The following is a 12537-nucleotide window of genomic DNA, read 5'->3' as shown; positions in this document are numbered from 1 at the left end:
CGATGTATCAGAGAAAAACAGAGGTTTTGGTAAATTCACAAACCAGATAGCATCAGAATGCAGTATGTTTGTTATGTGAACAGGAGAAGGTTTGTTAAAATTTTAGATTGGAGGGGAAACGGACAGAGTTTTAAAAGAGGAAAGAAAACGAAGGAAGCAATTTTTGTGTATTCCTCGACCACTTTTGATGTCGAGTTTTTTGTTTCAGTTCTGTTCGTGGACAATATTCAAAATAGAAGTCTTGGTGACTGTTTGTGATAGGCTCATCTAATAAACCTGGAATTCCTAAAAAGAAGTTAAATTTGATAAGTGTACTTTTGGCACTCTAGTGGCACGCTTACCCATGATCAACAGGGATTGGATTCGAAATTTCAGATTGTCAGGGGATAGCGGATGCTTTTGGAACGTTCTTAGGACAGGAAATTTTCACAGTGCCAAGTCTTTGCTTCCTGAATTAGTCACTTGTGTCCGGTGATGTAGTTATACATAAGGAAACTAAACTAATTGGTTGACGGAAAAACAAATATCTGGGATGAGATTTGGTTTCATGCCTCACTTACAGATGAATGATTTTCTTCATCCGCAGAATGTATTCCCAGTTGTACAAATCCATATGAAATTCTCCACTGAAAAACAGAACTCCAAACTGATTCGTCTGCTATTTATTTATAGCTACCTGAGCAGCACTGTTTCACCTAATAGTTCGCTGAAAGTTCTACGTTTGACTTGAAGACAATGTCCACCGATAATCCGTTCAAACTGCCTCAGTTTTCAACCGTGTTTGAACTCAAAGAGGCGGAACTTCAAAGAAAGCGAGAGGTATGTCCAGTAAAAATAACCAGTTTGGTGTGTGCAGGCAAGAAATTATATGTTAAAACAAAGCGTGGCTGACAAAATACCGATCAATAGACGCGTATTATCACGAAGATATATCCTTCCACACGATGAAGCACCTAGAGAACCAGATGAGGTTGCAAAAGCAAAAAGTCTTCTTCGGAGAATAAAAGGTAACATAATTTCAGCACATCTCCTAAAAGATAATTTTTATAGGGAGTTGTGCCGATAGAACGACACATCAGGAGTACATTGCCAAACATCGCGAAATGTTCATGTTGGAATATTCCATAGCCGTACAGAATGTGGAATTGGACAGGTTGAAAGAACTTGCAGAAAGTGAAGAAAGGAAACTAAATATTGCAGAACAGTGTCTGGAGCAAGACGCGGCTTTGTTTGACGAGTTCTTAAAAGACAATGACAAATCTTCGATAGAGGCTATAACCAAGTGAGTCTAGTGTTACCACTCAACGATGGTTGGTATTCGTGTCAGGCTTTTAATGAAGGTTACTACGATGTATGTTGTACTCAAAGACGGTCCTGATGGAAGAATATCGTCATCTGTCAGCGTATATATTTTTGCAATGTTTAATTATATTTTTCCATGTGAACTGGCCACCCACAGGCGGTCAGAAATTATAAATACCGCAGTTATAATCACCCTGGGACTCCCATCATTCATGAAAGCCTGTCGATGAAAAAGAGAAATACCAACTCCGGAAGTTACTCCCTACATGGGCTTGAAGCCCTCTATTCGCGTCTTACAATTTTTGTACAAGGAACTAAAGTTTGTTATGTTAACCGCTTAAGTGATAACACCGATGGGGCGAACAGTTGGCAGTTGTATGATAATCCTTGGTGGTGTTTTTGTACCTGGAAGAAACCGGGAAGCTGCACTACATGTCGCACACATTTTATGTTGGTAGCCGCTTCGCCACGTCAAACAAATAGATACTAGATTCGTGTGTGGGGGGGGGGGTAAAAAGGATTTGATTTGAGATCCACGAACAAATACGTCGTGCTCCAGCAGTATTTGGAGGGGCCTGCATCGGAGTACTTTTCTCCACATTCCGACTAAAAGATCGATTTGATTCAAGTAATGCACTTTATTCCTAAACAGTGCGACAAGTTCTGATATATGGAGACACAACTTCTGAATCGTCTTACAAAAAAGCTCCAAAGTAAAGGAAGGAAAAATGCTATAATTTTATTCCTATCATAATAACTAGTGAAAAATAACAAACTCGCAAAAAGTTTGAATGATCCCTGAAATTGGAAGAACAGAGTTCTGACCATATTTTCTTACTCCGTGCACTATCAGTGACGCGGAATCGGGGGAGATTATTCGTCAGCTGACTAGCAGTTTATAGACGTTTTCTCGTTTGAAGACCTCGTTTTCTGCCATAAGATGCTTCTGCACGTGCATACTCCGGTTTATTATGAATTTTTGTCGGTCATGGACAGTGCAGAACAAGAAGCAAGAAAGCGATCAGCCATCGTTGACGAAATCAGACAATTGAGTGTACAACAACAAAAACTTACCGCAGAAAACAACAGGCTTCGGTCAGTCGTTCAAGAATACCGAGGCTATAAGCAATTCTTGGAATGTCTGGTACCTGAACCGCATCGGTCCGGACGTCAGTTAATCCGTCAAGAAAGACGACTGGCCAAGGCAAGAGCGCGTGAAGAAGCACGGCGGAAGTTGACCATACAGCCCCCCTTGAGCGGTATGTTTTGACTTTGTGGTTGAAAGAGCCCCCACACAGATACACATCCAAAGGTTGTTTAGTCTCGGGCGTCCAGAAATTGGATTTTAATTTTTTCTGATAGAAAAAAGTCAGTAAGGCATTATATAAATTTCGATTAGGTTTACTGCTATGAAAATGTATTTTGTCACATCAGTGTAGTTTAGTACTCTTTCCGAAAGAAGAACACGACGAGGATATGACTTTTTCGCATTCATTCAGAAGGGTGGTTAATGTAGAATGTGCCTGGATGGAAAAGTCAATGTCCACTCCCCACTGGAGTGCTCAGTGTTCTGGGGGATCCTTCATTATGAATACAACAGTATATTTCTCAAGAATACAAAAATCATCCGCTTTTGGGAGATATTTTCTTTACAGTACAGGTAATCCACAGAACCTCACAAAAATAGTAAACACAGTCATTGTGTGATTCACTTCTTTGAGAAATGTAGTCCAGTTTCAATCTTTGTAGATGGTGTACTTTCACAACCATACCTCAGTCTCAAAGGGGTTAGGCACACAGAACGCTTTTTTACTGAATGAATAGTTTGACCCCACAGTCTCATCGGACTGCAGAGCTTTCTCGAGCCACAAACTGGCTCAGTTTTAACTCAGAGAAAGACTCGAGATTCTCTGTGTTCCGCTGAACACTGAAAGTAACAGACAGAACTAGCTTTTTTCGATGAAAAATTTCCTCGATGTTTACTTTTATTTGCTTTGGCTGTTTCTTCCCTGAGAGTGAGTAGTTGCCCAAAATTAGTGTGTAGTGTCAGAAGTTTCAGAGATATTGAAACCATTTCCGTTTCCTGGAAGGTCTCATGTTGGTTCTCAAAGACCTCCCGATATGTCATGGTGCCGTTCGTACTCATTTGTTGTATGTTAGCGACCATTAATGTTCACTGACCATTTGCTGCATGAAGCCTGTTTGATGGAACACGGGTCACTAATATACCGCGACGTCACGGCTGGTCTTTTACTTACTCTTGTTATTAAGGTCCTGACTGGTTTTCTTGAACCTAACCCAAAAATGATGAACCTTTGACGATATATTTTGTCGTTAGAATCTATCACCTAAGAGCTTGCTTCGATCAGGCCTTCATTCCTGGTCACTGTGAGGGGCCCCTAAAATAGTTATATCATACATAAATATGACCCTTTGTTGGGATTACTGAAGGCGCAGGATGCAAGCAAAGTTGAAGCCTATATATCGATCTAGGTTAACCTATCGAAAATGACGTCTTCAAATTCTACCGCTTATCCTACTGTTGAGTATCTTCATCAATTGCGATGCTTTCTGTCAATTCAGGAAGGTTTTCTTCCAAACGTTCACCGGCGTCAGTTGGCTAATTCGTTAGTACCCGTTCGATAAATTTATTGGTTAACTAGTTCTTGAATAGTAGTTCACATTCATTGTGTCACATGACGTCCATTCAAGCTTCATAGCCCTAGTTCAATGACTAAGAGGAAGGTTACTCAGTGAATCATAGATCTGCAAATTAGTTTGCTATTAAATAGGACAATTAAAGGAGTAGTAAGTTCACATCTGAACCCAGCTCTCTGCGTCCGCTTCAACGAGGTGGCTCAACATGCAATCCCACACTTAAGCACCATCTACACCATTACAAGCCACCATAAGGTGTCCACCTACTTCGGCTTTTTGCAACCACGATTGTATCATTTCATATCCACCCAAAGCGAGTTTGCGACATATATATGTTTTAGCGTTTTCACACCATAGTTTAGATTTCTTAGATTTCTAATGGAAATACGAACGGGATTTTCGGATATACTAAACTTAGTGGAAAAAACGGATACCCACGCCACTTCTGATATAGGCATCACATATGCTTCTTTGTCCCAGTGCCCCCAGATATCAGAAGAAGGCCATCATTCATGATGCGGAGAAAGTCAACTCTCAGACCTCCGGTTACTTCCAAGTGAGTTACTTCCAGCAGTTTCGCTAGTATTGTCTCTATTTACTACGTTGCATTACCATCGAGTGCATCGTTGATCTGCTTACCTCAGTGATTTTTGGGCTTCGCAGCGTGGCATCACTTCCAGCTTCGCAGAGGAATTGTAACTGTGAGCATTATCAACCTACTACCCAAAAAGATTCTCAGTTTCCTGATCGGTGTGTCCTTTTCCACTAAGAATATATGGGACAAAGCACAAGTGGGTATAAAGCCGACGACAACCTAACCACTGATCAATTTTTGTCAAATGGGCAACGGCTACTGTGGACACAGCCTTACCATGGAGGTTTCTCCCAATAGTGTGAGGAGATTCGGAATTTTGTTTTGTGAGTTAGCTTGTATTTCTTACACGTAATAAGACCCCACTGTGACTAGCAGCACGTCTGCGGAAGAATGTCAATGCCACCGACGAATGCCACGTACGGTTTTCGAAATAAGTTATGTCTTGATATCTTCTGGCCATCCAGAGACCGCTGTTTTGGAGAATTTCATTTTAAATCCAAATCCACCTTTGCAACACCATTCACCGTTTGTTGTAGTTCAGTCGTTAGAACATTCGTCCGAAAAAAGAAGTCACTCCTCCTTTTCTTGGCTGTTATCCTTTCTGTTTTTGCTTGTAATATGCGCACCAATAACCTGTTGAAAACCACTAGTGACTTAGCTTGGCACATATATGCATGTATTTTCGCTTCTCATTTATTTATTTATTTATTTATTTATTTATTTATTTATTTATTTATTTATTTATTTATTGAAACAAGCAGTTCCGACTTTTTAGAGAAATATCGAGGACTATTTTACAATTTATGCAAGACCTAAGACTGCCGCTGGGGAGAATGTTGAGTTTTATGCATTTTGTCCGAGCGCGTCCTCCAACGAATTAGGACTCAGTTTTCCCCCAGAATTTCTCCACATAAAACAGCACGACGTTTAAAAAGTAATAAGTTTGTGAAGGAAAACTTCAAACAAGCAAGTCGATTCAGGTTCAAGCAAGCTTTTGCTGCCTGGCTGCCAGGAAAGTTGGTCAGATAGATTTGATAACAACCAAAAACGTTCGACAGTTTTACATCAGGATTATGTGAATGGCCACCTAGAATATCGGCCTGATGGAACTAAAATTTCCTTGCATTTTGAAATATTTGGATATGTTTAAGAAAGACATCTTTAGTCATCCAAATTCTACCAGTTACAAGGTCAGAACTCACAAAACTGTGGGAGGTATGACTAAAGACGTACCGATATATGCCTCTTCATTACTATTTATCGTGAATTCACAGATCCCCAACGTCTGTTTCATCGAGTCCAAGAACTCCTCGAGCTTTCAGCTCCATTGACGAGGAACACCTGGATTCTAGCAGCGATGAGAGCGTAAGTAGTGTATTTTTAAACGAGAGAAAAGAGGTTGTTATTGCCTCCAAAACTGCCTAGAAAACTTTAAGTGTTCAGGTCGCTTAAAAATTTCAGTAGACGTTCCACCCGGCTGGCAGACTACAAAAGGCATGAATGTAACACCCAAATCCCGATTCACAGGAGGCTTGGTTCTAGTGACCATAAACTGATAAGTTAAAGAGCATCCACATCGCTTTGGGCCAACCAAATCAATATGTTATGTTACGTTATGTTTTCAACTGATTGAAAACAACTCCGGACCATGTGTTCGCAAATTGTCAAGTGACTACGTTCGATTGGCAAGGCTAGAGGCGAACTGGGAGAACTACCGCCTATTCAATAAAGGGTGCTTGAAGCGCAACATAATCCCTACATTTTTACTGGTTAAGCCACCGGACGCGTCACTCGCTTCTACCCGAATAGCATTCTCAGCGGTCAAGTCATTCCTCAAACAGAGGATATACTTGACCACTCGACGTTTATCTGATATCCATCACCACGCATGTCGGCTCAACCAAGATCTCCAAACCGTGCTCTCGCCGGCAGACTCAGAACCAAAGGAACAGAAGTGAAAGCCGCCCAAGGACAACACTGCAAACAGAGACAAATCCGTAAGTTAGATGAGTTACTTTCAAAAACTCAGAGTTCTGATGAGCCCTTGACTGAGCCTGAACCCCCAACAAGCTATCGTAGCGTGGTAAATCTATCAAACAGACCGCTAAGTGAGGGAGAGCGTTGTATCTTAGAGAAAAGCTTGAATTTTGCTGTAAGCAAGAGGATGATAAGGGCAGAAGAAATAACCCCTAGCGCTGAATCTGTGTTCCGAAAACTTCCGCCAACAGAGGCGGAGAAGCTAAGGGTACAGCGGGTCACAGTCATTAAGTCCCAGTTGCCAGGAACTGAAAATATTATACCCGCGGAGCAAAAAGCCTTAAAAACCCTAAAAAGGTGAACAGCATAGTGATCATAAAGGTGGATAAGTGTAAGACCACTGGTGTCACGAACAAAAGTGATTATCTACGGAAGGTCAAGCAACACCTAGCTGAGGGTCCTCACCGGGAGATCAATAATGCGAATATTACATCTATAATGGATAACAGTAAAACCGAAGTTGGCACATATTTGCGGTCCGTGATGAACCACCTAGAGCAAGGTAACTGGTTTCCATTTTACCCCCAAAAGTACACTTCCCATACCCACCTAAGATATTCAGACGTTATGTAAATGGCACGTTCGTCGTGATGAAACGGAACAAGGTTAGTGAGTTTTACAACCATTTGAATGAACTGAGTCCACACATCAAATTTAGTATGGAGATAGAGAGACTGCATGACACATAAGGTCGCGGTAAAACTAAAGATAAGCCAGCTGATACTGGGGCAGTTATAAACTACTCGTCTGCCTATCAGAAGTATGTGTTCGCCAGTAATGCCTCGTCAATTTTTAGGCGCGTAAGGGCCCTGTGCACAGAAGCTGGTCGGATAGCGGTCCAAATTGAAGTGAGGAACAAACGTGGAGGTAGCAGATATCCACCTAGCTTGATTGGGCGTCAATAGCGAAGAGTGTTGCTCCCGGCAGCGAAAACCAACAGGGAATGGATCGGGACCGCTGTTATTCCATATAAACCAGGAACATCGGAGGCCATTCGAAGAATTCTAAACACGGCCAACATAAAAGTGGCTTTCCAGAGGTGAAACACTCTGCACTCCGCACTGGTGCAATCGAAGGATCGCATCCCGTCAAACAGAACCAGGGGCTGTGTCTACAAAATTAAGTGCAATGACTGCACCAAGGTCTATGTAGGACAGACGGCCAGGGAACTACACATCAGAGTCGGAGAGCATGGTAGAAAAATAAACAGGCCGCCGAGAAACGCAGATAAATATCAAGCGTTACTGAAAGACTCAGCGATTGCGAAACACGCACTGGACACAGGACACAAAATAGATTTAGAAAATGTTGAGGTTTTGAGGCGAGGACTACGGTCCACGTCACACAGACTGATCGCCGAGCATCCCAGTGTTAACAGAATAAAAGGTGTGGAACTGGCAAGCGTTTGGAGAACGGTTCAGGATCAGTCGAGCTGACACGTTTTGGTGTGCGGTCATCAGAAGGAACAGTGGTCATCACCTGAATTCCACTTGACCTCAACCCCCCCCCTCATCAAACTAAGTTGTCGTAGCACTCACAACCCCACAAAAACGAAGGGAATTCTACCAGTGGCACCCGAGGTGAATCATCAATTGGGGCACCCTGAAGTGGAAGATTAAGGAACCAAACCCGACCAGAATTAATCTGGAACTTCCCTAATCCACCAACGCAGGATTTTGACAACCACTCTAACCGACAAGAGCCGTTAACTGACACTTACCACTGATCTAGTGTGATAATCTGAAGAGGACTGACTTACTGATTGGTTCCCCGTCTATATTATAACCTGGTCAATTTGGTGACCTGCTTACTTGGCCTGATGCAGCTTTTTGCCAAAAGCGAAACGTTGCCCAAATAAAAAACTACCGATTGTTCACTAAGCTGTTCTGAAACAATATGTTGTTTATTAGAGAAGCTGCTAACCAGTTGAAATGCAAGTAAATGTATTAACTAAACGAAGGAGCCAAGGCACTAGAGGACCGTACAAGAAAAAAATGAAACCCAACGGGTTGGTTGAAGTTGCCACTCAATCTTCGATGACAGGAGCCGAATTCCCCTACCAGTTCTTTTGCGTAAATAGGCCATGGCTGATATATACTGAAGTTGCTCGGAAATCAACCACTGTTATGGCGCAAATCTGTGAATGAGCCACCCTCAGCCATATAATGAAAATGTATGCAGAGCCTTTGCATTTGTTGAAGTGCATATCGGCCCTGATACCACGGCTTTGTAAAATACGAGTTTCCCAGAAAATAACTATTTAGATATGCGAGCTCATCTTAAAGGTTAACGTAATCAGCCAAACAGCTGGCCATGGAGCTTCAAAACTCCTCGTTCAGCATTCTTACTACGGAATGCTCGTAAACGGCACTACGACAGTGAGTGCAAGACTTCAGATGGGAGCAGTTGACTGCGCCAAACGATAGACAGTCTTCAACAACTCTCAAGATCCATATCATGGAAGCTTGGTTTTAGTAGAGCAGGCGACTACTAGGTACACAATTTCATATCAACCAAACGATAAAAACGGCTCAGTTGGTCTTAGTTGGGAAGGCGATTCCCACCAGAATCAACATTCCGTATGGACCGTACGAACCGGTATTAATTTGAGCCTTCCAATAATACAACGATGACAATAATAATAATAGTAATGATGTAAAATGGTCCGCACTAGACTCTCGGTTGGATCCATCATTTTGCCCGATTTCATCTTAACTATTTCATTCAGATGAACCAGGAGATTGACAATCCCGGTACTAAGGTCACTTAAAACTATTATCTCTATACAGCTATGTTAGTTTTTCGACAAGCGACGATACCTATATGCGTGGAGTAACAGAATAATACGATATACTAGTAACCAACTCGTATAACAAACCACTTTTGAATGGTTCTCTAAATACTTGCAACTTTATTGTCCGGCAAGCCTTGTGTGAACGAGAGTGCAACTTCTACACTGTCCCTTCTACTGGATTTCCCACAGGAAGAGGAGCTTTTCTTCACTTCGGTGAATCAAGTATTGGAAATTTTATCTGACCTTGAAGAAGCCAATCTCAGGCTACTTCGCCACTGTCAGGACGGACAGGAAGAAATAGATTCTTTAAAAACCATTTCCGCTGAAACCAAAGAGCGAGTGTAAGTCGAATAGCTTTTCATTTTTTGCACATCAAACTCGGAACGCAAAGTAAGATGCCTTTGACAGTGTGTTGGACACAACCCCTGTAAACAGTACTGTCTTTGAAGTTACACATTCCAATGTTAAGTGACGCTCGTGGCTAAACTTGGTTGTTTTAACAGAGAAAATTAAGTATGCGACCATATAGGTCAGAAAAAATATGCCTCCTTTCGAACTTTTCATCTTTCCGAAGCTTCAGAAGTAGCGCGAATTATACGGTTTCCTTGTTGGTTGTTGGCTTGTTCGCTGAGCTGCGCAATTCGATTGCAAACGTTTCACCACCAATCGAGGTGACATCATCAGTGCCTTATTGGGAAGCGTAGTAGTGCGTAGTTGTGTGTTAGTGGTTGTGCCCTTGTTATGTTAATTGTTAGTTGAGAATAGCAAAAACAGTTCGATTATTTTGTTTATGGTAGTTTGAGGAGATCCGATGATTTTCCATTGGTATTTGATCCTGATAGTGAAGCCAGTCTCTGCTGAAAAGTCGAGAGTCATCGTATTCGCTGTTTTATCCTTATTGAGACTCGTCAGCAACGAGAATCCCCTGAAACTACAGGGTCTCGAAATTGTGACTTCTATATGCCCCTTATAAGCTTATTCCCCGAGCTACTTACAGATTGAAGATAAGTAGCTCAGAGGAAGGGTAAATCGACAAGATGAGTAAGGCCGCTTCTGTTCCATCATTTCACTCCATTTGTCACCTAGAGATCAAGTAGATAAAGGTCATCCTTAACTGTAGTCAGTCAAGTTTTCAACTGGCAGCCGGTGTGACAGCAGCATTTCGAGCAGGCAAGTAGCGACAGGTTGAAGTTGGACAGTTTCGAGCGTAGTTTGTTCAGAATGTGTCCCAGCCACTGTAGGTTGCGTCGTTGGAGCAATCGAAAGGGGCTAAATCATCACAACACCATCGTTGGTATACTTGTGTTCCCAAATTACGCTGGGCAGTTTCCATAAGCATCAGTGGCAAAATATTTTTTCGTCTTGAAGATCGACAGTTCGAAGTGATCGCGTGTCACAGGCGCATCTCAGTACGAATCGGACAGTCTCAGTATACACATGAAGATTCTTCCGAAGGCTAATTTCCGAGTGTTTTCATAAAGTGTGGGGATGTATTGACGTTTCCCTAGTGTGGCTGTGCTTGACCGTTCGGAAGGATAATGGAGCTCAAGTGCTTGAATCAATAGGTATTGTATATGGATTCTTGGTTAACCCTAAACTGGCTCGAATGGACATCCATGCCTGCGGTGAAGTGTTTCGAATTCTCAGTATTTATTTCTAGTTCAGCCAGCAAAGCGTAGTGGCCGATACAATTAAGAATGGACTTTATTTTTATCGAATCATTGCTCATGACGACGATATCATCGACGTAATCAAGGTCCCTAATGCAGTTGGTAAGGACTTTCCGGTCAATCAAAACATTGAAATGCGTGGACAAAATTGAGCGACCTAGGTGAAAACGGCATTTTGAACCGAATAAAGGAGTATCTTCTCCATGTACTCGGACGCAGGCTCTTATGACTGAGTGAGCTCAGCGGCTTACCTGGAACGTCATCATTCATCAAGATGAACCACTGGGTTTTCCGACTTACTGAGTAAAATGCTCCAATGAAGTCAATGAAGCAATCGGTGGATGTTTACCGGCTCTTGTAGCGGTTTTCCAGAACATAGTTCAGTGCGAATATTTGGCCAACGCAACCTCTTCAAGCGTGGAAGCCTCCCTGAATCGGCTTAACTGGACTCTTTTGTTCCTCTCAGACGGCGCAGTGGTGGTGTGGCGTATATATTGGCTGCTATATCCATGAGGCGGATGCCCCAGTAGTTCTTAAAACTGTTCTGTCGCCTTGGTCAATCGCTCATCTGTTGTGTAGCACTGTTGTAGCCCGGAATTCTCCGGGATTTGATGAGTGGCGCTATTTAAAGCCCCAGTTCCCCGTCACATTCTCTAACAACCACCCAAGTGTCGCAGCTGTGGAGCATTCTTTCTAGTTCACCGAGTAAATCGTCTTTGGCAGAAGGGTACAATGAAGGAGTAGGAGACTAGACGGTTATGAAGGTCGAGTTTAATGGACAGTCTTTAGGACTGTCTGCCTCATTAGTGGACCACACCGGCTCCAAAGAGAGTAAGGTGACGTGGCCGCATTCTTCAATGGTAAGAAGTAAACGGAACATGCCTTGACTTACTACTTGGTTCACTGTGATATAGCCAGTAAGAGGGTTCCGTCCATGGCATTTTGATACGTTTTGAACCGAAGCCAGACGAAAGACGTGCGATGTCAACTTAGCACACAAAGAGGCTTCGTGCGGTAAGAATCGGGCCCACCATATTAAGCAGCATATGGACACTTCAGTAGCTTACATGCAGTACGCTCCTGAATTAGAGATAATGTAAGAGAGATCAAGCTTGCACATTCGTCACCGTTGAGGCTTCGTATGGAACGTTTCATCCCACTGATATCGTAGCATAAAAAAGTGTGATTTCGGGAAATACGTATACGGTAACAGGGTATCCTGTGTATCTGGCGTCCTCTGTGCTACAGGACTTATGTTTGAAGGCATAACTTAAGCATCTGCACAACTAAGTGTAGACCGCAAGCCAATATGATGGTGTGGACGTCAGGAATGTTGGAAAGCCTGATGAAGCAAGAGTCAATCTCATCAACCCATTCCGTAAGATCTGGTGTTTATTCGAGTTTGCCTCTCTAGTTCATTCATATCCACGACCCACAAGAGAGCAGGGTTTCATGGTTGTCGTTCATACGCTAATTTAGTA

At 42.5% G+C, this 12537-nt stretch overlaps 2 protein-coding genes across 2 annotated transcripts; both read left to right on the top strand.

Annotated features, from left to right (window-relative positions):
- Nucleotides 1-735: 735 nt before the first annotated feature.
- T265_04583 (hypothetical protein) lies at nt 736-2241 on the top strand (the record flags this gene model as incomplete). The annotated part of the gene is made up of 3 exons (XM_009169358.1): nt 736-819; nt 1038-1282; nt 2223-2241. 3 exons carry the CDS (start codon nt 736-738, stop codon nt 2239-2241), a joined length of 348 nt encoding a protein of 115 aa, XP_009167622.1.
- A 1-nt stretch (nt 2242) lies between these two features.
- On the top strand, nt 2243-6428 carry T265_04582 (hypothetical protein; the record flags this gene model as incomplete). The annotated part of the gene is made up of 4 exons (XM_009169357.1): nt 2243-2561; nt 4441-4516; nt 5830-5927; nt 6331-6428. The coding sequence occupies 4 exons, from the start codon at nt 2243-2245 to the stop codon at nt 6426-6428; spliced, it is 591 nt and encodes a 196-aa protein (XP_009167621.1).
- Between the last annotated feature and the right edge of the window lie 6109 nt (nt 6429-12537).

Source organism: Opisthorchis viverrini, assembly GCF_000715545.1.
Source record: "Opisthorchis viverrini unplaced genomic scaffold opera_v5_77, whole genome shotgun sequence".
NCBI lineage: Eukaryota > Metazoa > Platyhelminthes > Trematoda > Opisthorchiida > Opisthorchiidae > Opisthorchis > Opisthorchis viverrini.
Note: the sequence above shows the minus strand (reverse complement) of the source record. Positions and strands in the feature narration are given on the sequence as shown.